Source organism: Lissotriton vulgaris, unplaced genomic scaffold (genome assembly GCF_964263255.1).
Source record: "Lissotriton vulgaris unplaced genomic scaffold, aLisVul1.2 SCAFFOLD_656, whole genome shotgun sequence".
In the NCBI taxonomy this organism is placed as follows: domain Eukaryota; kingdom Metazoa; phylum Chordata; class Amphibia; order Caudata; family Salamandridae; genus Lissotriton; species Lissotriton vulgaris.
The window spans coordinates 303,163-329,517 of record NW_028250642.1 but is presented as its reverse complement, the minus strand read 5'-3'; the positions used below and the strand labels follow the sequence as shown (position 1 = coordinate 329,517).

General features: G+C 43.9%; 1 protein-coding gene across 1 annotated transcript in view; it reads left to right on the top strand.

Annotated features, from left to right (window-relative positions):
- CHST15 (carbohydrate sulfotransferase 15) overlaps nt 1–26,355 on the top strand; it is a 418,011-nt gene that overhangs the window by 328,587 nt on the left and 63,069 nt on the right. Inside the window, exons 5-6 of the mRNA XM_086950617.1 lie at nt 5,283–5,426; nt 5,936–6,092. Coding sequence (XP_086806743.1) covers nt 5,283–5,426; nt 5,936–6,092 — 301 coding nt within the window. The remainder of the gene's footprint in view (nt 1–5,282; nt 5,427–5,935; nt 6,093–26,355) is intronic.

The following is a 26,355-nucleotide window of genomic DNA, read 5'->3' as shown; positions in this document are numbered from 1 at the left end:
TCAGGGATAAGCAGCATGCCAGGAAGGCCCACTAGTTGCCACATTAATTACCATCTTTGTGCCTGGGCCATCAATTTACAGTGTGGTCATCATGCCATGGACGTCCACATGTTGCCAAGTTTTGCCACCATTGTACCAAGATGACCGTTTTACCAAGGTGGGGAATGCGCTTCATCAGATGGAATGCCCTCAAAGTGTAAGGATTTACCACCATTATTTGAGGGCTGGCTTTTTACATGGGTGAGAAGTGGGCACAGCGCTCACAGACTCCTCGCACATACTCAGGCAATCACAAACAGACAAACACACACTCCCCTCCATTATCCCTGTGAAGAGTCGGGCTTGCTTGGCAAGTCATGAAAGTACTGGAATATTTCATAAGTGCCTCCTTGAGAAGTGCTTGCAAAACCTGTCACTTTTTAGCAGATGAATTTGAGAAATGTACTCTAAAAATGCCACTCAGTCTATTATTTCTAAATCTTTTGTGGTGTAGGAGAACACTTGGTCTGGTATGTCATGCTCATGTGCTTTGCTGGGTGAAACGTGGGATGGCAATGTACACCAATTTCAAAGTTGCTGAGCTGCTGGGGCTCTTGTTCTCACGTGAGAAACTCAGCAGCAGATGAAGACGGATAGCACTCACTCTGCTCCCAATGTGGGAGGCTGGGGTTATTGAGTGAGTGATTACTTGCTGTTGAGTGAGTCCCAAAGCACCTCTGGTGTGGCGGTAAAGGGACCTCCTTACTCCGGGTCATTAAGGACACCGGCTCCTGTCCTGAACTTCTCACCTACAGATCACAGAGTTTAGGTGTGCTCATCTAATTAGTTCAATGGAAGCAAACCAAGATTGCAAATCCCAGAATTACCCATTATTCGGCTGTAGCACAAAAGTCCATAGTAAGCGCACAACGTGACATTCCCTCCTCCCCAAATTACATCACCTTACCGCCCGCTACACCCAAGAACTCTCAGAATCAAGTTATGGGGTCACGGCATAGCCTTTTATTCACATCAAACCAAGCAATTCAGCACCTGCCATTACCAGAGAAAAGTATCCTTCTTGGATATATAACAGTTATTCACAGCTTCATATTTTCTCAGCATCAACATGTCAACGGCAGTAAGGAAAATAGGTACATTACACTTTAACTTTTAACTCGGCCGTACACTAGAACTTGGCCGTATATTTGAACTTGGCCATCTCAGCCCACATCTTCCACTCTGCTTCGCACGTTGAGCTGGCAGGCTCCAACCCGCTACAGCCAACAGTGGCATTACTTGACAACCTGGGCACTGCATACCGCACCAGCCCACCGGGGTACCTGAACACAGCCAGCCTCCCCAAAATTCTACTCAGTCCACACATTGTGGGTTAGGTCAGTAGAGTCTAGGACCACCGGCAGGTCTGTCCCTCCTCTCCGCCTACCCAGTGTACACGTGGAATCTACTCCTTCCTGGGGTCCATGGAATGGCTGCACCTCCATTGTTGTGCATCCCCCTTTGTTGTTAACTGTCAGCGCTCTGCCTCCGCTTCTGAGAAGCCTTGCTGTTATGCCGGGTGGGTGGGTGGTTGATGATGCTCCTGTGGCCCTGCTGTGGTCCGAGGAGACAAGGAGAATGAAACTCCCAGAGCCCACCCTTAACTAACCTTCTAAGTTTCGTTTCTTCCTGATGACATCAATTGGGCAAGCCCTTCATTATCCAACCCCTCTTCTCAGAACCATACCCCGGAGGAGGCTCAGCCCCGTGGCGCTACTAAGGCCACCCCTCCGCTAGGCGCGGGGCGCCTGCTCAGGACTGGAAAAAATGTCTACAATGGCCTGGATGGAGGAGGCCACCCTATGTGGAGGGCAAGGAAGTGAAGGAGCTCTTATTTTCCGATCCATGATATCCGTCAGTGTTTGGGCCACTCTTACTTGGAGGGCAGTGTGTCTTTACCCCCTGATCTGCTGTTTATCCCCTGTATGGTGACACATATATAAAGGGTGCCCTTGGATTCGAGCTGGTTACTCATGGTTCTCACAAGTCCAGTGAGCCCAAATAATTGAGGAAACTGACAGCTTTGGGTGCATGCTTTCATTAAGGCATTATGACAGGAAGGTTATAGTTGATTAATCATACTCTCCGTCCCTTGCATAATACTTATAGAGGGAGTTCAGGGTCTCAGTCCCAGACCTATGTAGGGGGGGTTAAGTCACTATGAGAACTATGTGTCCATCTTTCCCATGAGTCACTTTATTATCCCAGTGTAGGTCGGGGGTTTATTGAGGAGTTGTTGCCCCACGTCCCATGGCTCAGAGTGTTCCAGCAGAGGAGGGATGACTTACAAATAAGGATATGGCTCTGTGCTCCAGGCCTCATGGTGTACACCAATGGTAGGGACACACGAGTTATGAAGACACCTCTTGTTTTCTGTCTCTTGGCTCTTGATATTCTCTCATTATATGCCGGGCATTGCGGAGAAAGGACCCATGGTTCACTGTGTACACACCACAATAGGCCTCTACTTTGCAGCATATGGGATGCTCCCTTTGTGTTTGTGCGTTTGTGTGTGTGTGGAGGGCTATACTGAGAGTTCCAAGAAAAGCACACGTTGCTCACTGTGCATTTGACCCTAAGTCCTCCACCTCCCAGCTTCTTGGGATGTACAGTCTGTGGTGAGAAGCTCTCCTTTTAATAGCACCTTTAATGCTGGAAGTAAAGTCTGAAACCTTTACAGCCCCACCGGTGCCTGGGTCCACCCTCCTGATGCTGGTACCTTTTTTACTGCCCCACCTGTGCCTGTGTCCATCCTCCTGACTCTGGTACCTTTACTGCCTCACCTGTGCCTGCGTTCACTCTCCTGACTCTGGTACCTTTACTACCCAACCTGCGCCTGGGTCCACCCTCCTGATGCTGGTCCCTTTACTGCCCCATCTGTGCCTGTGTCCATCATCCTGACTCCAGTAACTTTTCTGCCCCACCTGTGCCACTGTCCATCCTCCTGACTCTGGTACCTTTAATTCCCCACCTGTGTCGCGGTCCATCCTCCTGACTAAGGTATCTTTACTGCCCCACCTGTGCCACGGTCCATCCTCCAGACTCTGATACCTTTACTGCCCCACCTGTGCTGCGGTCCCTCCTCCAGACTCTGGTACCTTTACTGCCCCACCTGTGCTGCGGTGCATCCTCCAGACTCTGGTACCATTACTGCCCCACCTGTGCCGGCGGTCCATCCTCCAGACTCTGGTAACTTTACTGCCCCATCTGTGCCGCGGTCCATCCTCCTGACTCTGGTACCTTTACTGCCCCACCTGTGCCGCGGTCCATCCTCCTGACTCTGGCACCTTTACTGCCCCACCTGTGCTGGCGGTCCATCCTCCTGACTCTGGTAACTTTACTGCCCCATCTGTGCCGTGGTTCATCCTCCTGACTCTTGTACCTTTACTGGCCCACCTGTGCCGGCAGTCCATCCTCCTGACTCTGGTACCTTTACTGCCCCACCTGTGCCGGCAGTCCATCCGCCTGACTCTGGTACCTTTACTGCCCCACCTGTGCCGCTGTCCTTTCTCCTGACTCTGGTACCTTTACTGCCTCACCTGTGCTGTGGTCCATCCTCCTGACTCTGGTACCCTTACTGCCCCACCTGTGCCGGCGGTCCATCCTCCTGACTCTGGTAACTTTACTGCCCCATCTGTGTCGCAGTCCATCCTCCTGACTCATGGGGGCTTTATTAAGCAACACCAACAGACTGTGGGGCACAGTGGTGCAGCAAGGGTGCCATGAGCCCCAGCGCAATGAAGGAAAACGAGCCCAGTTTGCTGTTTGGGTATCAAAGTACAACAATAATCACTGTCTATTAGGCCCCTGTGACCTCTGGGAGCTGGTACCACTGCACCCTTTGCACCATTGACAGCTGCGCCTCTGGTGTGGCTCCTTTGGGTAGAGCCCCATTAGAGTGATCCACCCTGATGGGAGAGCTATTGGAGGATCTCAAATAGGAGCAAAACAGAGTCTTCCAGAGAGAGCCTTTCCAGCCAGGGATGCTAACCAGGGGTATAGGGAGCAATCCAACCAGGAGTATAACCTCTGACTTTCCTGCCTTGGCAGGCCATGACAAATTAGGGCGAGACATCCTCAATACACGAGCAAGCAATGCGGGCCTCACCCCACTGGAGGGAAGTAGCTGGCAGGAGCCTTAAGAGAATCAAATCACAAATGACAGTGCCGGACAAGCTGTTCCCCCTCTCTGGCATTTCCCCAGTAGGCTGCAGACTACATGAAAGCTTTAAGAGCAGGAAGGGCTGCTGTGACCCAACCATGCTTCGATTTTAGTCACAGACACAGTAGTTTAAGGCTGATTTTTGCCAGTGGTTATTTTTGTTTCCAGCCTGGCACTGGCACAGTCAAGGCTCATAGCAGCAATAGACTCCTTGATCTCCATATCTGTGGGAGGGAAGCCCTCATTCTGATTGAGGACTAACCTTACAGAGGAAGCTCTAGAAATGTGAATACCATCAGCGGTGCCTTTTAGAACCCCTGGCAATACCATGGGAGATGCACAATTTAATAGCAGGCCACCCAAAGCCTTGGGAGCAATGCTCATTGAGGCAGTGTTCACATGATTCAGTGACTCGATTTGAAAGAGGATGATTAAAGCGGAATTGAGAATATCGCCTAAATAGGAGAATTCCTCATTTGTCTTGAAGAAAAGTGAGAGAGTCAACAATGGAGGCTTAGTGCAAGCAAGGATGCCGCATTAGCCCGATGGGACTTTAAGGGTGAGATCTAGTAAACCTTGTTACCTTACTGCACCACGACAAAAGGTCAAAGATGCTGCCATGTTGCAATCCATGCCTTGTTGCTAGGAAAAAGGAGTGTTCAAACAGTAACATTTAGGCCTGTGGTTTTTAAAACCCTTCAACTGAGGTCACCCGGACATCCTATGAGTCGTTAGACGCTACAACTATAACCTAGCTGGTATCTTGGTAAATATATGAAAATGTGTCCTGTGAGGAGGTAGTTCGCATGGTTACAATCTCTGTGTTGAAATCTCATTCTGTGTGAATTCAATTAATTTTATCATCTCCATGTGTCGGCTTGTCCTCCTCTTCCTCTGCCTTCTACCTCTGTGACTCTCCATGTCCCTCCAGGGCTCCTTGCCCATGTTTGTTCCTCAGGGTAATGACATTTCTTTCCCTTCCCCCATTGAGTGTGACTGTACAGAAGACACCGCTGACTGCGAGTGAGATTAAGCCTTTCTAAGATTTATAGATTCTGACTATGATCCATGTATCTTCTAGGAATAATCCGACTGAGGGATCAATTTTCCACACGATACCCGATCGAGGATTACTTGGATCTCTTTGATTTGGCTGCTCATCAGGTCCATGGTCCACAGCACATCAAAACTGGGATAGATATGGCAATGGACAACATCATCATAGGTAGACTTTACATTAGAATTGTTTGATGATGAAGGACTTATTGTTGCACTCAGAAGGGGGAAGGCGCTGGTGGGTGCATGCTTTTCTGCTTTACATCTTAAGTCTACCATGCATTTGGAGAGGACTGTTGCTGACTTGCCATTCAGTGTGGGATCCGTTTGTAGAAATTCAAAATGCAATGCTACTGGAGCCATAATGTGGTGTGAGCCAGCAGCGTGCACTTGGGCTCGGTTGAGAATGTGTCTGAAGGAACGAAAGCTAGTCACGGATGAGTATCAAAGTATGAACGATGCATGAGTAAAGAGATGTCTAGCACTGGCTGGCCTTGAACATATCAATCAATACTTTGAAAAATGTAAATCATCAGACTGTTCTACACTACATCTACCATGATGAAATTGGAGAGGAATGTAGTGCGCTTGTGTGCAACCCATCTGTTGAAACAAAGCAAAACAGAATGTAACATAACCTAACATAATATAAAACATAACCTATACTACTCTTACCAGGAGAGGCCAGTGCTTCAACTATGTGGGACAATACTGCCTGGACGTTCTTCTACGGCAACACAAGCAGCGGAGAACCACCAATCCTGATCCAAGATTTTCTTCACACCTTTCATCCAAATGCCAAGTTCATCGTCATGCTGAGAGACCCTACGGAGAGGTAATCTAACACCTACACTGCTGTGTAGGGTTACATTTTAAAAGGTTACCATGTTAAGCGCTTTGAGTCAGAGCCTTTGTAAGGTAATGGAAGATTAAAGTGTGGTCAGATATTGAGGGAAGGTCAAGGATCGCATGTAGCACTAAGGTTTATGTTCAAGAATGTCTAATGCTTAGAAATACTAACATGTACATTAGGTGACCTGGGTCTTAAGCGTGACCAACAAACAATGTTCGTGAGAGGTTAACATTGTTTTTAAATGACAAGATTGAGAAAAGTAGAGTTTATGTTTAGCAGCTTTATGATCTTAGTGGAGCGTTTCAGTGAAGTTAATATTTAGGTATCGAGAGAGGATAGGCTTTGTTTACAGTAAATTTATAAGGTTTCAACTCTGGGAACAGTTTAACTTGTTATTTATTCATTATTTAGTTTTGAGTTTTTATATAGCGCTACCTAGACCTGAGGGTATCAGAATGCTTTACAGTTTGTGGGAGCAAGTTTACAAGGGGTAAAGAGGGGATTCATATGAGACAAAAGTTAAAAACAATACAGCATTAAGTGGACAAAGAGTCATGAAGGCATACAAAAGGGAAGCATTGAGGAGGTCAACAGGAGACAAATAAGGAACTGACAGAGCCATGCAACCATTTAGAAGTATCAAGCCAATGATGGAAGCGTAAAGCAGCCTGCGTGTGTGTCGAAGTAGTTGTTGAGCAGTAGAGATTTGAGGGTCTGTTTGAAGGAAGGAAAGGAGGGGTTGCAGCAGAGATCCTTAGAGAGTGAGTTCCAGATTTTAGGAGCATTTCCTGAGAAGGAATGTGCCTAGGATGATGATGAGTGCAACTTGTGTATGTGTTTACAGTAGGTGACAGGCTTGTGAGATCTGGCTGGTGCTTTACTCTAGATGATTGGATTAAGATCTGATTGAGGTATTTACTTAATTTTATTTAAAGGCTGAAGGAATGTACTGCTGAGTTCAGAGGTTTGGAGCTTTCATAGTGATCTATAGAGATTCTCAAATACATTATGATAAAGGTTTAGAAATAGGATCAGACGTAAGTCTGCATTTATTTTGGGTGTATTCCAGTGATTGAGGTTTTGCATGCCATTTTGGAGAGCTGTTCAGGGTGAGTGGAGTATTAGAGTTGGGTTGAGCCAGTTGAGAGTCAGAGGCCTGGATTAGGCATTGTTCAGTGTTTGAGGGATTCTTGGGAAGCACACGAAGAAGTTGACAGACTATGCTAGGACTGAAAGCGTTGAGTCTGCTTTGCTTATGGATGATTTATTTAATTAGTGCTCATATGATAAAGGGGTTTGATGAGTTATTTGCTTGGATGGGGCACTGTTCAAGGTGTGCAAGATGTTTGAATTAGGAAGAGGTTAAGGCTGAGAGCAGATATTGTGTTACACACGGTGGCACGACATGCATTGGCTCTTCTGCTAGAGAAGTGCTAGCAAAAGCAACAGAAAGGACGATAGTTGACAGGGGCTGGGGAAGATGAAGGGGCAAGGCAGAGGAAAAGGGTAAGGCAGAGAGACAGAGTGAGAGAGGAGGAGAACAAGATAAGAAAGGACACGAAAGGGTGAAAGATTTACTAAGAGAGAGAGAACAAAGAGGATAAGAAAGGTTGAGAATAAAAGAGAGAGAGAATAGGCCAACAGAAAGACTGGGGGTAAAAGGGAGACAACGAAAACTTGAGAGAATAGACAGGTAGGGGAGAGTAGAAAAGCAAGGCATGAGAGATGGGGAGAGAAGGGACAGGGTAAAGAGGTGAAATGAAAGGTAAAGCAGCTGCAGGGGAGAGAAGAGACTGCAGAGAGGATGTAGGGGACAGAGCAGGGGAGAGACAGAGACCCGGCAAAGTTGACAACCTAGAGCAGAGAGACTAGAAACGAGGGATCCGTGGAGAGGAAGAAATACAAGAGAAGTGAGACATGTGTCAGTTAATTGACATTTCATCTCACATAAGTATGTGAACAATCTGGCACCTGATATTATGTATGCATGTGTTCTTATGCTAATGTGATGGACTCACGTGAATCCAGCATGATATATCGGCATATATTAGATGAAGATAACAATCTGCATGTATTCTTTGGCAAAGCAATGGGCATATGTCAAAGCAAGAGTGGTGCTTATTCACTAATAACACAATTGGCATATTTTTTGTCAGGGTGATCAACATTTTTTTGGGACATTAAGATTATTTTAAGCCTCCTACACCAAAGTTTTGTTTGGTTAGGGCATAGAAGTGAGCAGTGATTGGTTCTGGATATTTGTAGGGGGCCTCATACACAAAAACATTCTGCCAACCCCTCTGTCCTTTCAGAGTATAGGGGGGGAGTGAAATAAACAATAGTCACTCCAATATCCCCTCTCCTTCAGAGAGTAGTCATCAAGGTCTCCATCGGATGGAGCGGCATTGGGCTTCATGAAGATCCCCCAAACCACCACCCATACAACTATACATGGGCATGCAGGCCCATGAGTGTTCTCAAGCCCCTGAGAGCAGGGTCGCCAGCAGGGATCCTGTGTGTGGTGTCTGATTTCATACTTTAGGTAGACTGGAACACAAGGAATGTGCATTAAACGCAGAGCCCTCGAAGAGGTCAGATTGTTTTAAAACAGGCACAGGGAGAGATATGTGAGGGAAAAGGAGACACAAGGGTAGTGAGATTACATGTAAAGTGTAATGCCAATGCACTGTGCAACTAGTAGAAGCAATCATACTAGTTACAATTCGGTGCTGAAAATTCCTGATTCAGCTTTTACCTGGCAGGGGTCGAAGTGGGCACATACGGAACGAACAGACTTGTGGGTGACTCACTCACTGATGTGTGTGTGTGTGTGTCATTTAACCAGGCAGTATAACCTGAGGAAGAGCTCTGCTTCCCGAGCTCCAGGCTGTCGCTTACGTGTAATCAGGGAGATAACTGTGTGTGAGGTCCATGTCTCTCAGTTATGTTTCACCTGAGGGATAGCTTGGTCGCCCGATCACCGAGGCTCGGGGTCTGCATAACCAGTGGGATAGATGTCCCCCATCTTGCACGTCATGAATGGACGTGCAAGATGGGGGACAAGAACTGTATGGAAGTGTGATGGGGACCCCTCACAAGCATTGCATGGGTGGCCCCTAAGGTTTTGTTATGCACCTCCAGGGTTCGAGGCTGCCTCCTCTTCCTCTACCCTTGAAGTCTCTGCACTCACCCCAGCCCCCGCCAGGTGTAACTGGGGCTTAGATAAGCTCATGGGAAGAGAAGGGTCTCTTCTGTGCACACCAGATGCGGAGCGGGTCAGATGTCTCATCGGCTGGCAGGTGCCATCCTTTGCAGAGGCTAAAAGAGAACACAGTAGCACTTTTTGTGTTCTGAAGAGAGAAATTTGACTTGCAAAGTGAACACGTGCTTCCTTTTCTCTCCTTCATGCCAAGCTTGATGGAACAGAATATGCAAATGATGTAAAATGAGAATTCTTGGAGGGAATCTGCAGGAAGTAGCACTCTGTTATGATAGCATCTCTTACTTGATTCCATTATCCACTAACAGTCAGAGCTATTGCTGCCTGAAAAAGAGTGAAACAGAAAGCAAACCTTCCTGAAAGGACAGTCTATTTACAGTACATCATATTATACATTGTGCTACTTTTGTGTGCCGTGACTGTGTCACATTTCCGGATACACAGTACCTGTCTGTGTGTATTCGTTTTATACCATTCTATAATTGTCTAAATATGTGCCTTTTCTTATGCGCTTATCATTGTATATGGTACTGTGTATGTGGGCGTGCATTCATCTGAATGTGCAAGACTGCACGTTAAATTATGTTTATGTGTCTGTGCCTGTGTGTGTTCGCTTGTGTGCAAATGCGTGTGTGTTTTGGGAGAGCTTTGTAGAGTCCTGCACTGCTTTGTAAACATGAGATATTTATTGTGGTTAAGATCATTGGGACATGATTGTGTGTCGAGTGGTGTAAGGGATGTAGTGTCTTCCCCAGCCCTGGAGCATGCACATGAGATATGCCACATGGGAGCTACAGTGAAATGCTTTATTTATTGGCATACACTTACACACTGTGTGTTATCTCATACTCCGTATTAACCACAAACTAACACCTTCCCGGATATGTCTTACTTCCTGTTCAGAGTACTCTCCAGAACTACGAGGGTCATAGTGAGCATAATATCAATATGCTACATCTCCCCTTTTGTTGAATAAAAATGGTGAACATCACAAAAATCACATTTCTTCAATCAGTCGATGAGGTGCTCGCAATTGTCGGCCATACCGGGTGATCCAAGAAGTCCACCCTGAACGGACAACGGTGACATAAGCTCAGGTGTTGGAACCAGACCTGTTGGCAGAGCTTCACCACGTATGGCTTTAGGACTCAACAAGTGTCACTGTAGGTGTTTGAAATGTAGCATGTCCCGAATGATGGATTGTCAAGGACAAAGTGCTGTTCTGGATTGTCCCTTGCACGCCACTGTCTGTAGAGGATCAGTGGCAAAAGAAGTGCCTGTTTACCATTTTTATCTCTGAATAACCAGTACCCAGTCTTCTCTGTCAAAGGCTGTCTCTTGGGCATGGTGACGCCGATCTGCTTATGTTTCTCGAACCTTGTCATCGTTCAGTGGTTGATCCGGGGGCCATTGGGGTAGTTTTGTTCTGATGGCTCTCTCAAATAGCAAGGAGGCTGGATTCTCACCAGTTCTGGAGTGAGGGGTTGATCAATTGTCCTAGAGGGCCTGGCACAGGGCTTGGTTTGGATCTATTTCCTCCATGGACGCTCATTGAACACCATTGACCGAAGACCAGAGGAATGTGTACTCTTTTGGTGTTTGACGTTGAGTTGGACAAGAAATTCTTTGAACTCTTTGCTGTAGAAGGGCGGGTCATTTTCAGATTTGAGGATTTCAAGGATTGCAAATATGTCATGAAGCCATACTATGACTTTGTCATGGGTTGTCGAATATAGGTCTTTCATCAAAGGAAAACTTGAATACTAGTCTATAACTACCATGAGATAATGTCCATTTTCTAAAGGCCCAAAAAAGTCAACTGCAAACCTCTACCAAGCCTGTGCAGGAAAGTTAAACAGTGTCATTGGGTGCTGCGTCACCTTGGGAGACAAACAATTGCAAATGTGGCACACATTCAGCTCCTTCTCAACTCACTCAAATTTCAAATTCAAAAGTTTACTTTATTCGGTTAAAAAGTTTAAAACCATCAAAGTACAATAGTATACATTTCAGAATCATATTAACATATCCCAGTCAAAACATCTAAATACATTATGAAAGTGAAAAGTGCATTACATTTGGCGAACGCATGAACAAGATTAAAAAGTCTGTCACCCACAAAGGATTATTGATTAACTAAAAATCCAAAATTCATCTAAAAATCGTCACAGCATAAAATTTCTTAAAAATACTGGGGCCAGCATACCAAATGGGGGCGAGACGGGCGTTTCAAGGCAATGATAGTTTCTTTCTACATCTCGTCACCCCGATGATATAACTCGAGACCCCAAAACTTACCACAGTGGACCCAAGCATTTGTAGATAGACCAGGGCTGGTCTAACCTGCTTTAAATTATAACCTCTTAGCAACGGCAAGATGAATTTCTTACGTGGTAATACATAAAATTTACAAAAGAAGATCATGTGGAGCACGTTTTGCTCAGAGTTATTGTCACATGGGCCCGGCCCCAATGTCCCTCTTTTCGCAAACCCTCTAGGGAAGAATAGCAGCCATAGTAACATATTGTGCTTAAACCTTAATAAGACAAACAGGTGAAAAGGCTTGCTTATATAGGTTAAGTAGGGCTGCATCCCTCTCCCTATGCTTAGCATAACAAAGTTTCTGACCGAGGGTTTAACCAGTTCATCTTCTTCCCTTTGTAACATCGCCTTGTTTAAGAATTGGGATTTAACCGCCCTGATTGCGATTTTACTTAAGGGTCTAGGCTTGGTAAACAATTCAGGGCAACCCAATGAATCCATTTGGGTTTTAATATAGTGGATCCAGGGTATCGCCAAGGCCCCATCTAGGGACAAACAATCTTGGATGATTAGTTGGTTTAGATTCAGAGTTTGTTGTGCCCAAATTCTTAACCACCGTAATATCGGTGCCACTGCAATCTGGTCGGAAATGTAGCCAGCCCCCAGGTCTTCATGTATGTTAAAAGTCGCTGCGGATTGGGGAAGCGACAACACTTTATTAAAAAAGATGTTTTCTACCGTTTGAATCTCACTCACTTCAGTGTAGCCCCATACCTCACTCCCATACGACACCATGGGCACACATTTGGCATTGTAAATTTTCATGAGTGCCGGTAGTGATTTGCAGCCTAGCCGTTTCGCAAAACCCAGCAGGGCCCCAGTGGCCCTTGCTAGTGTGTTTTTCTTCAAAGCTCATTGCATCACCCATGACCTTCTGTCATCAAATACAATGCCCAGGTATGGGAAGGTAGGAACTTTAGTGAGTGTCTGCCCTTTGCAGAAGAAAGAGGCCGTTTTTGCCTGTCCGCTGCCTAATGACATGGCATGTGACTTTTTAAAATTAGTTTTCAAGTTCAGTGAATCCATAAAATTAATAAAACAATCTAAAAGAACTTGTAACCCTCTTGCTGTCCTTGCCACTAACTCAGTGTCATCTGCGTAAAGTAGAGCGGGAATCTTTTTTTGACCCACTCTCGGGATATCCTTACATGCGGAAATTAAGGCATCACCCAGCTTATTTATATAAAGAGTAAATAGCAGGGGAGCCAGGATGCATCCCTGTCTTACCCCTCGCTTCACTGGCCAGGCGTCCGTCAGGCTCCCATTTTCATTATAGCGGACAGCTGCATTAGTGTTCTCGTGGATGTCAGCTAGAAAGGATATCAGTGCGGGATCCAGCCCAATATCAGACAGGGAAGTCCAAAGTTTTTGGCGGTTTACAAGGTCGAAGGCAGTGGACAAATCCATAAAAGCTAGATGTATGTCCCCTTGCCTTGCGACCGTGTATTTCACTATCACAAGATGTAAGTTGAGGCACTGACCAACAGTGCCTCTTCCTTTTCTGAATCCGTACTGTAGGTCGGAAATGACGGCATTCTCTTCCAGCCAATTTGTCAGCCTCTCAAGTATAACTTTTCCCATTATTTTTGCCACCGAGTCCAAAAGGGAAATTGGTCGATAACAGGCCGGGTCCTCTCTTGAACCCTTCTTAAATATTGGGACAATGACCGCCTTGGCCCAGGAAACGGGAGGACCCACTTCAGTGGCTGCAGTAAAAACAGAAGTTAAAATCTTTGCCCAATAATGGGGATCTGTCCTATAAAGGTCTGCCGGAACCCCGTCCGGACCTGGGGCTTTCCCGTGGGCCGTGGACTCAATGGCTTCCAAAACTTCTACATTCGTAAAATTAATTTTCCCTACCTTATCAAAGTTGCCTTGAGACATGGATGATGGGTTGTTTATATCTGAATAGATTCCGCCAAAGTGCTCCACCCACTTTTCTGCTTGGATAAAACAATCCTTATTTTTATTTTCTGACTCACTAAACAACGGGCTATTAATCACTCTCCAAAATTGAGTGCTACTTTTCAGGACACTCACCTTGGAGAGTTCCTCCCAGGCCAAGTCTTTTAGCTCAGTTTTCCTACGTTTAATGGCCTTCTTATAGGCCCTTCTTGCCTCAGCGATCCTCTGGGGATACTTACCTGGCTCTTTTAATGCCTCTAGGAGCACCCCATGTGTATCAGTACAGGCTTGGTTAAACCAATTTTCCAGTTTCTTGGGCCTTGGTTTACTTTTCACAGTCAAGTTGATTGCTACCTGCTCTATGATACGATTAAAGGCGCAGAGGATATCCCTTGAATCTGAGCTTGCACTTAAACAGAAAGTCTGGTCCATGGTGTTGCTCCTATACGAACATTCCAAGAAATCAGTAGGAGTAATCATCTCCCACCTTAATCTTCGACCTTGGCATTTGAGGTCTATTTTTAAATTTGTAACAGGGGCAGAATCAGTCTCGCTTTTCAGGGCCCTAATATTAATATCTAGCGTGAGTGGGTTATGATCGCTGTGTCCTGTCTGTGTGATGGACAAAGACCCTGTTAAATTACTCATAAGGCATGACACTAAAATATAATCAATAGTGGATTTTTTGCCTTGCCCAATAAACGTTGGGACACTCATCTAGATGAAGGAACCACACTTGATCTCTTAAGGCTCTTTTGGTGGTTACAATATCACAGTGTCCTTTATGTGCCAGCTCAATGACCCACTGTCTTAGGCTTCCAGGTATGATGATTCTTGAGGCTCGCAGTATTACACCTTCTTTGGTGATGGCTAACTCATCCTGTACATTTTTTAACGTTTTGAATTCAACTTCGTCAGCAAGCGGTTTGGTATTTCTCTTCCATGATTGCGTGTTTATACGTTTTTTTGTTATGGTCATCTCTTTATCTGCATTGGTGGCAGCATTGATTTGTTTCAAAGACAGAGCCACTGGCGTGCTGGATCTCACAATAAGGTTGAGATAGGCTTCAGCTGTCTTGGATGTCGAACTGTGACGATGCAGCAGCACTGGTGAAAAGTAGTCTTCTGGGTTTTGATCCTTTCCTGGCATGTGCATGATCTCATAGTTGTACTCTTATAATCTCAAACCCCCAGCTCTCAAAACAAGGTTGCATCTTAGCCATCAGGTTTCTAAAAACTGTAAGCAATGCCTGGTGATCTGTGATGACAGTGAATAATTTTCCTTAGAGGAATACATGAAAATGTTCGCAGTCCCGCACCACAGCCAGACTCTCCTTCTCCGGCTGGGAATAGGCACATTCTGTTTAAGACAGGCTTCAAATCGCATAGGCCACAATGTGTCCCTGAGCATTTGGATGGCCATTGTGTTCAGCAAGGCTTACCCCTAGCCCTACCAGGCTCGCATCAACTGTTATTTTGGCACTGAGGTCTAACGGCGTCAGACAATTGTTGATTGCATTAAAGTAAACACATCAGGCAGTACCTTTGCCCATGTTAATATGATGGATTAAATGGGTGCTGCTTCAGACTGGAGTGGATGTGGAAATGTTTGGAGCTCATTTCATTAAAGACACATTCTTACGAGGATATAATGAAAGCCTGTTGATGATATGGCTTTAGATGTGTTGAACAATCTTCGAATAGTATAATAGGGGCCTTTGTGTCTTGACACAGAAAGGAGATTTTCTAAACAGGGTACAAGAAAGTCTGATTCTCTTAGAGACATGGGGCCCGATTCACAGAACTAACTTAAGACAAAATCCTAAACTTACTACCATTTTGGTATTCACAGAAGGCACTTACTCATTTTGGTATTCACAGAAGGCACTTACTTATTTCGGAATTCACAGAAGACACTTACTCATTTCGGTATTCACAGAAGTTAGGAGTCCTAACTTTAGGACTCCTAAATGCCTTCTGTGAATACCCAAAGTCTTCAAACTAGGATTTTTCTCAGTTTAGGAGTAGTAAAGTTAGTTGTCCTAACTTTAGGACACCTAAAGGCCTTCTGTGAATACCGAAAGTCTTAAAATTAGGATTTTTCTCCGTTTAGTAGTAGTAAAGTGAGGACTCCTAACTTTAAGACTCCTAAATACCTTCTGTGAATTCCTAAAGTTGTAAAGTTAGGATTTTTCTCAGTTTAGGAGTCCTAAAGTTATGAGTCCTAACTTTACTACTACTAAACGGAGAAAAATCCCAATTTTAAGACTTTCCTTATTCACAGAAGGCATTTAGGAGTTCTAAAGTTAGAACTCCTAACTTCTGTGAATACCGAAATGAGTAAGTGTCTTATGTGAGTACCAAAATGAGTAAGTGCCTTCTGTGAATACCAAAATGAGTAAGTGCCTTCTGTGAATACTAAAATGGTAGTGAGTTTAGGATTTTGTCTTAAGTTAGTTCTGTGAATCTGGCCCATGGAGTATTATCTCTCCCTTCAGGAAAAAGGTAGGAAGAGTTAATGCAAGGTCAGGTTTCATATGAAAAAAAGAAGAAAGAAAGAAGAAATTTTTCTGAGACGAAGATGTATACATAGTTGTTAGAAAGAACTGCCTTTTTACTGTTCGTGTTCAGAAATTCAATTTATTGGTTATGTTGTTAGGGTAGTGTACAAATAACAGAGTAAAGAAGATGAATGTTCACAAGTCAAGAATCTAGACGAAGATGCTGAAGAAGGTGAGTTTGAGCAAGATGGAGTGCATCATTCGCCTAAGAAAAGAGGAAGAGGATGTGACGCATACAAATTTTTGGACTAAAGGGCCGTGCTTATTGGCTAGAGTAGTAGTATGTTGTTTCTGTTTACCACAGAGTTAATGGGAGCTGTAGTTTCTGTAGTGGCTTGTTTTTTAGGTTGTCTCTTTGCTGCTGATAAGTATTAAAGCTGATCGAGGAGACTAATCAGAGCCAATGTCTCTTTACATTGAGTTAAAGCACATGTAAAACTGTGGGATTGCGGGTTCTAATCATGCACTGCCCAATTTTTAACTTCATAGACTGAATGCAAACGCTCAACAGGGTTTCTTGATGTAACACTTCCTAAATCCTCGCTACCTACCAACACGAACCTTTCATTTAATGCCTGCCCACATGAGCAAGTAATGGTCATTCAAGAGAAGGAAACACAGAGGCAAATTTCAGGGGTGCAAGGACCTAACATCTTGGCACAGTCCCAGTCCAAAGTTTAAATCTGAGCCCAACTACAAGATGTTCAGGAACATTTGAAAATGAAACTGCTGAGACCTGCCTTTAATGCAACCTATCTCCAGAAGGGGCCACCACATTCAATAAATATCGGCAAAGGCTTCTCCTCATGTCCAATGAGTGGATCATTGAAATAATATCGAGTACAAAAATATAGACATACAAAAATATCGAGGATAAAATAGCGACTACAAAAATATCGAATTCCTATCTACAAACAGGTAAGTACAAAAATATTGAATCAAAAATATCGTTTAAAAATAATGTAGTTAGTCAAAATATCGAATTTTTGTAAATGTCTTAAAAGTAATTTAAAATAAATGAAATATTAAAAAAAACTAACTAAAACATACTTAAAAATGCTTAAATAATCTTAAAATTATAAAATAATTAATTTAAGCTAAAAAAAACCACAATTTTATTTTTTGAAACATATATATATATATATATATATTCACATGATATTAATAAAAAAAAATACAATATTTTTACTGTAGGATAGCGGGATGGTAAAATTTACTATTACCACTCCAGTGAGTGCAACAGTAGGGAGAGCATTGGATAGCGTAGGGGTAAGAATTACTATTCCCACTCCAGTGAGTGCAACAGTAGGGAAAGCGTTGGATAGCGTAGGGGTAAAAATTACTATTCCCACTCCAGTGAGTGCAACAGTAGGGAAAGCGTTGGATAGCGTAGGGTTAAAAATTACTATTCCCACTCTAGTGAGCTTAACATTAGGGAAAGTAAATATTTAATACATAAATAAAAAATAAATTAAATATCAATACCATTTAAAAAATAATTAAAAGTAAATACCAATTTAATATAATATAATAATTGATCAATTAAAAACACAAATAAATATTAATTATTAAAATTCATTAACTATTAATACAAATTAATGACCAATTTACAATTAATTAATTAACAGATAAAATTTAATTACCAATTATTTCAAAATAAATACCAATAAATAAATAAAAACATTTAATTAATTACAATTAAGTAACTTCCCACCCTATTCCCCTATAAACCCACAACCCACTACAGAAAGAAAAATCCCATAATTATCAATTCATCAATTAAAAAAAAGATTTACCAATTAAAAATTAAATAATTATCAATTAAAAAATAATTAACAATTTCTCCAAAATCAATACCAATAAATAAATTAAAATATTTAATTAATTACTATTAAATTACTTCCCAACCTATTCCCCTATAAACTCACAACCCGATACAGAAAATAAATTAATAAAATTCACATATTTATCAATTAATGAATTAATAAAAATGTATTACCATTTAAAGAATTTATTAATTACCTATCATAATTATCAAAAAATTAATTAATACAAATTAATTGCCAATTAATAAAAATTAATCACCAATTAAAAATGACTTCACAATAAATTCAAAATGAATACCAAAAAATAAATAAAAATATTTAATTAATTACAATTAAATTACTTCCCACCCTATTCCCTATAAACTCACAACCCGCTACAGAAAATAACTTAAAGAATTCACATAATTATCAATTAATGAATTAATAAAAATTAATTACCATTTAAAAAATGTATTAAATACCTATTACAAATTAATTAACAATGTTTTCAAAATAAATACCAATAAATAAATTAAAATATGTAATTAATTACAATTAAATTACTTCCCACCCTATTCCCTTATAAACCCACAACCCGCTACATAACTAAAATGCAAAATTAAATTAAAAATAATTAATAATTTCTAAAAATTAATATTTAATTTAATATAATTAAATTACTTTCCACCCTATTTCCCTATAAACTCACATCCCGCTACAGAATTAAATTACGCAAAAATTAAATAACATAAAATTCATTACTTAAAATAAATTACAAAAAAATATACACTTTTTACACATATACCAACATACAAAAGAGTTTAAAAAATTCTATATTATTAAAAATTCGATATATTTTAATCACCTATATTATATACTTCGATATTTTGACTTTCTATATTTATAAAAATCGATATTACATTACTTACCTTAAATTCGATATTTTTGCTGACTATATTTGTCCATTCGATATTTTGTCCATTCTATATTTTGAAGTCGATATTTATGTAATTCGATATTTTTTCTCGCTATTTTGTGTAGTTACCCCAATGAGCATGTATTTCCCCTCCTGATCCATAAGTCAAGCCTTCTGAAGTTACCGAAAGGCGACATACAGCACATTACTAAACTCTGTGACAAATAATTGAAGGCAGCAGTCAAAGGACATAAAAAGGTATGAGACCTATGATGCTGAGTGAAATGGGCGCTAGGGAGAGGGAGCTTCTGTGCAGGGTCAAATGAGGTACAAAACACCAAAATATTCTATAACTTTTTAAGGTCTTTCACCTTCAGCTAACTACATATAAAATAATGCTCAGCTCAAATAAAAAAAATCATGCAACTTAAGTTAATCAGTATAAATCTATTTAACCTCTATTAGTTAAAGCACTACAGAGGTCTTTGTCTGTAACCAGAGAGCCACAGAATTCAACCTGGTTGGTGCAGTGGAGAATAGTGACTTGTGTATCTTTAGTGCTATGAGGTCCCCGTCTGTGACAGAAAGCTATGTCAACATGGAAGTCATTTTTTTAAACTTGAATTACACACAACATAAGATAGAATGCTATAAAATGTGCAAAATGGTTTAAGATAAAAAAAGTGCTTCAAAAATATAGATTTTAGTAATACCCACAGTGTATGTAGTGCAATTTTTTATAACTGTCTTTTAAATGCACACACCTCACAGCTCAGATGGTAACTTACTTGCAATACCACTCCAAAAAATGTGTGGGCCATCAGGAAGTTTTAAGTAATTATATTAATTAATGCCAATATCGGCTTCCAAGCACACTTCACATTTGCAGATTATCCAGTTTATCTTTTAAAGAGTTTTATATAGCGTGGACAAAACCACAGGGGGTATCGGAGAACTTCACAGAAAGGTAGGTGTATAGTTACAGGGGTAGAAGCAATAAAAACAATTAAATCAACATTAGAACAGGGAGAACGGACAAGGCCAAAATCGGTCACAACCGTAGCCCATTTCAACAGGGGGAAAGAGTAAGATAGCGAGCCCAAGTTCTTTCAGTGTAACCCTCAGTAGCAATCCTTGCAGTACACTTTTTTTTCTTTTCTTTTTCCCCTTTTTTTCCCGTTCCTCCTTCTTTTTTTTTTTTAAGTCCTGACCCGGTCTGCCACGTACAAGCATATATAAAAAAGAAAAAAAGGGGGTGTAAAAATCTGGTTAAGTGCATTATCCCACGTTCTCAAGCAGATATCTACAAAAAAAAGAGAAAGTCAAAGCATGCCAACTGCCTCTCCACTAAGGTGTAGCCTTGCTTTTCCTGGCTTCAGTGTGTCCATATAAGATTTGGCTTGAATTTCCGAAGTAAAAACCCTATGATTGTTTTTATAAATGATCTTCAGTCTTGCAGGGTTCATCAAGTAGGCCTGCAGGCCCATCGCTCGGCACAGGTCAACCAGCTCTCTCAGCCGCCACCGTCTCTTGACTGTGGTATGGCAATAATCAGGAGTGGTGAACAATGACTGATTCTCAAAAGAGCGTTTGGCATTCGGGCGAGCTTTAGAATAAACCGCCTTTCTGAGTAGAAAATTCCCAAAATATACTAGGATCGCTCTCGGTCTTGATGCTCCCTCCTGAGTTCTCGGCTGGTTTTTCTTCAGAGTCAATAGGAAGCGGTGGACCCGTTGGATTTCCGCTTCCCAATCCTAGCGCTGAAGTTCTGGAAAAGCCCCCTTCATTAGTTTCAGGGCATAGGCCCTGATGTCATCACCTTCTGCCCCTACTTCAATCCCAAGAATCCTATGGTTATTTCGTCTCTGGTGATTCTCAAGGTCTTCCATCTTCCATTGAACTTCTGTGAATTGCTTATCATAAGTGTTGATCTTAGCTGAATCTTTCACCTGGCAATCTTCAAGGAGGTTTGTACGGTCTTCCAATTGGGCCAATCTAGTGTTGGTATCTGAGCATATCTTAGCTACTTTCCTTACTGCCCCTTGTAAGTTCTTGGTTGCCAACCTATTCTTTTTGCCATCCATTCGTGTTTCTTCCTGAAACTGTTTGATCAAGTCAAATATAGTCCGGAGAGAGGGGGCATCCTCATCTGCCCCTGTCACCACCTGTCCTGTGTGTTCTGGATAAACGCTACTAGTAGCTGAGTAGTCCCATTTTAGTGTTGGATTCGAGTTACCTCTGCTAGCCCGTCGATGTTTACCGCTTGTTTTCTCCAGGGAGTGGGAATCCCTCTGTTTCCTTGACAGTTTCTTTCTTCTTACAACCGTGTCCTTCGGTGGGGTTCCGGTGCCTGCATCAGAGCTTGAGATTGGGCTAGAGAGCAAGGCGTTACCGCTATCTTCAGCTTCTGAGGGGCTAAGCTCAGATCCATCTGTAACTGAATAGAATTTATCCCCAAAGTCCGGTGTATCCTCGGGGCCACTAGGGCCACTACTAGTGGTAATTCCTTGCACTAGAGTACTCGTAATCAATTGCTCTCCGCTTTCTGGATCAGCTAATACCCCAGTGTTTTTATTCAATTCTTCATTTTCTCCCACAAAAAGTTCTTGATAGACTCGAGATCCCTGGGGAGATTCCTGGGGTTGGTTGGCATTGGCACTTTTACCCCCTCCGTCTTGATCCAAGCTACCTTCATCGCCTTCATTGGCTTCTACACACTGTATTCCGGGGCTGGTGGCTCTGTGTGCCCCCCAGTAAGGGCTGGTTGGGCCGCTTGTGAATCCTCCTGTACAATCTTCTGGCCATCCTTCCCTTTAACAGGGGGAGCCTTTTAAGCTTGGACTGGTGAGCCCCTTTTTGAAATATCTGACTGGGTGGCTGGAGAAAAAAAACCAGTTATGCTCTTAAGTCCCCCAGGATTGGCGTCCACTGGATTTTGCCCTCTCCCCCATGTGTTGCTACTACAGCTGCCAGCCTCAGATTTTTTTTTACTTTCAAGGCTCTCACCTGGGGTCTGACCTGCATCTCTTCCAGCCTACTTTCCAGTGGTTTTCCCAGAGTCTTTGGCCAGTGTTGTTCCAGCGCTTTTCGGGGGCATTGCTCCCTGTTCTACGAAGTCCGAGGCTTTCCCCTGCCCTCCACGGGTTGTTTTCGGCAGCATCCTTGCAATCCTCGCAATCACTAAGTCCCCAGCTGCCTCAGAGCGCGGCACCATCAGGAACCACACAGCTCTCACAGGAGTCCTGCTCTCAGCACTCGAAGCTCCGGTATCCTTACTGTCCTCCGCCGACTCCGCAAGCTCTACTTCTGTGTCTGCGAGTGCAGCCCCGCAGCTCCGTCAACAGAGCAAGAGCCGCAATCAAGATTTCTGTAAGCAGCTCCTCGGTGGCCTCAAGAGGCTCATTCTCGTGCAGATCAGTCATTTGGGGGTATGTTTCCGATTCATTTGCTGTATTTAAAATCCTGTCAGCACATCAATTTGCGTATTAAATCCTGCCGGCAAAGTAAGTGATCGCTTGTTGCCGTCAGTCAGACGCCATCTTGCTTCCAAGAAAAAATGAGAAAGGAAAGGGGGGCGCAATTTAGAATATAAGGTCGAGGTGGAGGTGTAAAGTTTATTTAGCACGCCTTTTGGGTTTAATTTAGGTAAAAACGCAGCAAAGGGAGGTCGACTTTCAGACTCCATCATAGAGACCTTAAGTCTGCTTGCTTCATTTGGCTAGGTGGAGGGTGGGGGGGGAGAGAGGGGGGAGGACTTGCAGAGAGGGTGGGGTGCAGGAGAAAAGGGGGAGAAAAAATCATCATCTTTTAGCAAAGAAAATGACATTAGGATACACATGAAAAAAGTAAGAGAAATTAAAGAAATGACATGAGGATAGTAACCATTAATGTATGCGGGCTTAATGATGTGAGCAAGCGTAGGACCGTGAAGGAATATCTTAAAACTCTGCACGCTGATGTTATATGTTTACAGGAAACCCATGTTGAGGTATCATGTAAATTTTTGCTGGAACAGCTGGGTTTTCAACTTTTAACATGCACCACAGAAGGAACTAGGACACAGGGTGGCGATTCTCGCCCAGGCTAAGGCCATAATAGTTAAAAAATGCCTTACGGACGCCTATGGCCGATGGGCCATGGTAGAGTGCCAAATGCCAGGATTGAATTTTACTTTATGTTCGATATATGCCCCAACAGTTGACGACCCTGAGATGTTTAACCAAGTTAACACGCAAATGGCCAACTGGCCTCTTCCAATAATAATGTGTGGAGATTTCAATATTAACCGACTAAATGGCTTGTGGAAGGGGGACGCTGATAAGTTTGTAGGACGAAAAAAGAAAAGCCATAGGGCTATAATCCAAATGATGCATGATAATGGGCTAATAGATCTGTGGGAACAACAAAATGCTGGTGGGGGCGGCAGTACATGTTATTCTGCACCACATAAAGCTGTAGCGCGACTAGATTATTTTTTTTATCTCTCCTACTTTTCTCTCCATCTCCAAAATAAGTAGTCTGCCACGTATAATATCAGATCATAACCCCCTAGTACTAGAGGTTTTAAACTCGAATAATCAGACTCAACCAACTAGCTGGTCACTTTCTCGAAATAAATAGAGGGAGCGCCCAGTATGGCATAGTCTGGGATGCTTTAAAGGCCGGTATTAGAGGCAAAACTTGACTTCGTCAGAAGCGGTCGCTCCCCCAGCTCCCTGCCTCCAGCAACTGGTATCGTAGCGCTATCTCAGAATTTGATTATCTGCTAATATTATTTTAATAATTGCGCTCGCACTGCATTGTTTGGTTTCGTGCTAACATCGCATTGGTGATTGCGCTCGCACTACATTGAGTGTCTTGAGCTGATCTTACCACATTGCCTAACTTAGCCTTACGCAATTTCCTGCACAGCCCACATCGTGCCAATCAAAGTGTGCTGCTGCATACTGTAGCGCCTGTGCTTATCTGTGCCTGCGCCTCTGCCCACCCCAATCTCGTCCTGTTTAGTTTGTTTTGCTGCCATCTTGTTTGTTTGTGCCTACCAGCCCGCCCCTCCACCCAGCTCCCGCCTCCCAGCTGACCCTCCCTCCCACAGGACACGTATAGCCGATCCCATACCCCACAGCGTCGTGACCGTCCTGACTTCGTCAGAAGCGGTCGCTCCCCCAGCTCCCTGCCTCCAGCAACTGGTATCGTAGCGCTATCTCTGAATTTGATTATCTGCTAATATTATTTTAATAATTGCGCTCGCACTGCATTGTTTGGTTTCTTGCTAACATCACATTGGTGATTGCGCTCGCACTACATTGAGTGTCTTGAGCTGATCTTACCGCATTGCCTAATTTAACGTTAAGCGATTTCCTGCACAGCCCACATCGTGCCAATCAAAGTGTGCTGCTGCATACTGTAGCGCCTGTGCTTAATTGTGCCTGCGCCTCTGCCCACCCCAATCTCGTCCTGTTTAGTTTGTTTTGCTGCCATCTTGTTTGTTTGTGCCTTCCAGCCCGCCCCTCCACCCAGCTCCTGCCTCCCAGTTGACCCTCCCTCCCACAGGACACGTATAGCCGATCCCATACCCCACAGCGTCGTGACCGTCCTGACTTCGTCAGAAGCGGTCTCTCCCTCAGCTCCCTGCCTCCAGCAACTGGTATCGTAGCGCTATCTCTGAATTTGATTATCTGCTAATATTATTTTATTAATTGCGCTCGCACTGCATTGTTTGGTTTCATGCTAACATCGCATTGGTGATTGCGCTCGCACTACATTGAGTGTCTTGAGCTGATCTTACCGCATTGCCTAACTTAGCATTACGCGATTTCCTGCACAGCCCACATCGTGCCAATCAAAGTGTGCTGCTGCATACTGTAGCGCCGGTGCTTATCTGTGCCTGCGCCTCTGCCCACCCCAATCTCGTCCTGTTTAGTTTGTTTTGCTGCCATCTTGTTTGTTTGTGCCTTCCAGCCCACCCCTCCACCCAGCTCCCGCCTCCCAGCTGACCCTCCCTCGCCCCCGCCCCCCACTATCCACATATGTCAGATGTACTTACGCGCAGCGGACGCGCCCCATGCGCACCAAAGGTGCACCAAAGGTGAGCCCGTCTACGCCCGTCCGCGCCTGGACCACTCCCAGCGCCAGACCCCCTGGTCCCCGGAAACCGCACTCCTCCCGCATAACGTATGACGCCGCCACCCTCCTAGCCCTTAACCCCAGACACCCACCACAATGCTGCGAAGCTACCCCTGGTCGTGCCCACGGTCCCTTCGCCTGCCACTCCTGCAAGTTCGCCTGCATCAAGACCCACACCAAATCCACGCCCTCCAAACACTGCTCCGACTCGAACCACCTGAAGTGTATCCTGCTGAACACCCGCTCGGTGCACAGACACGCCACTGAACTCTGGAATCTACTCGACACTGCGTCACCGGACATCACCTTCCTTACAGAAACCTGGATGAACGCATCATCAACACCCGACATCGCCATAGCCATCCCGGACGCTTACAAGATCATCCGAAAAGACCGCACCAACCAAACAGGAGGAGGCATCGCCATCGTCCACAAGAACACCATCAGAATCACGACCAGCTCCGACGATAACCTCGCTACCACCGAACACCTTCACTTCCAGATCCACACCGACCCCAGGACCACACTTAGAGGCACCCTCATCTACAGACCACCAGGAACTCGTAAACAATTCAGCGAAGACATCACTGACTTTATCAGCCCACATGCCCTCGCCTCCAAGAACTACATTCAACTAGGGGACCTCAACTTCCACCTGGAAAACAAAAACAACAGGAACACCACCACCCTTCTGGACAACCTGGCCAATCTCGGACTCAAACAACTTGTTGACTCCCCCACCCATGTAGCCGGACATACGCTCGACCCACTCTTCACCTCCAGCAAACACATTTCCTTCGATCGCACCACAGCTCCCCATTGGACAGACCACAGTTGTGTTCAATTCAGCTACAAAACCACCTCGACCCACAACCCCCCACAACCTATTCCTCGAAGAAACTGGAACAAAATCACCACCGACCAACTCCTCACATCGCTCAACCAAAACCCTCCCACCCTCTTATCGGACCCAAACCAAGCTGCCACCAAACTCAAACAATTGATCACTCACAGCGCTGACGAATTAGCACCCTTGAAAAACCACCAGATCAAATCAGGTAACAAAAAAGCCCCCTGGTTCAACGATGACCTTAAGAAATCTAAGAAGCTATGCCGTAACCCAACCACCGACAACATGACCACCTTCAAGGCTGCCACCCGCAAACACCACCAACTGATTCGATCCACCAAGAAATCAGCATTCAAGGATCGACTCGACAACAACGCCCATAACAGCAAGGAACTTTTCAACATCGTCAAAGATTTCACCAACCCCACCGCAGCCTCAAATGACATTACTCCCTCCCAGGACCTCTGCGATTCATTATCCTCCTTCTTCTACAACAAAATTGCCAACATACATAACAGCTTCGAGAACATTTCCAACGAA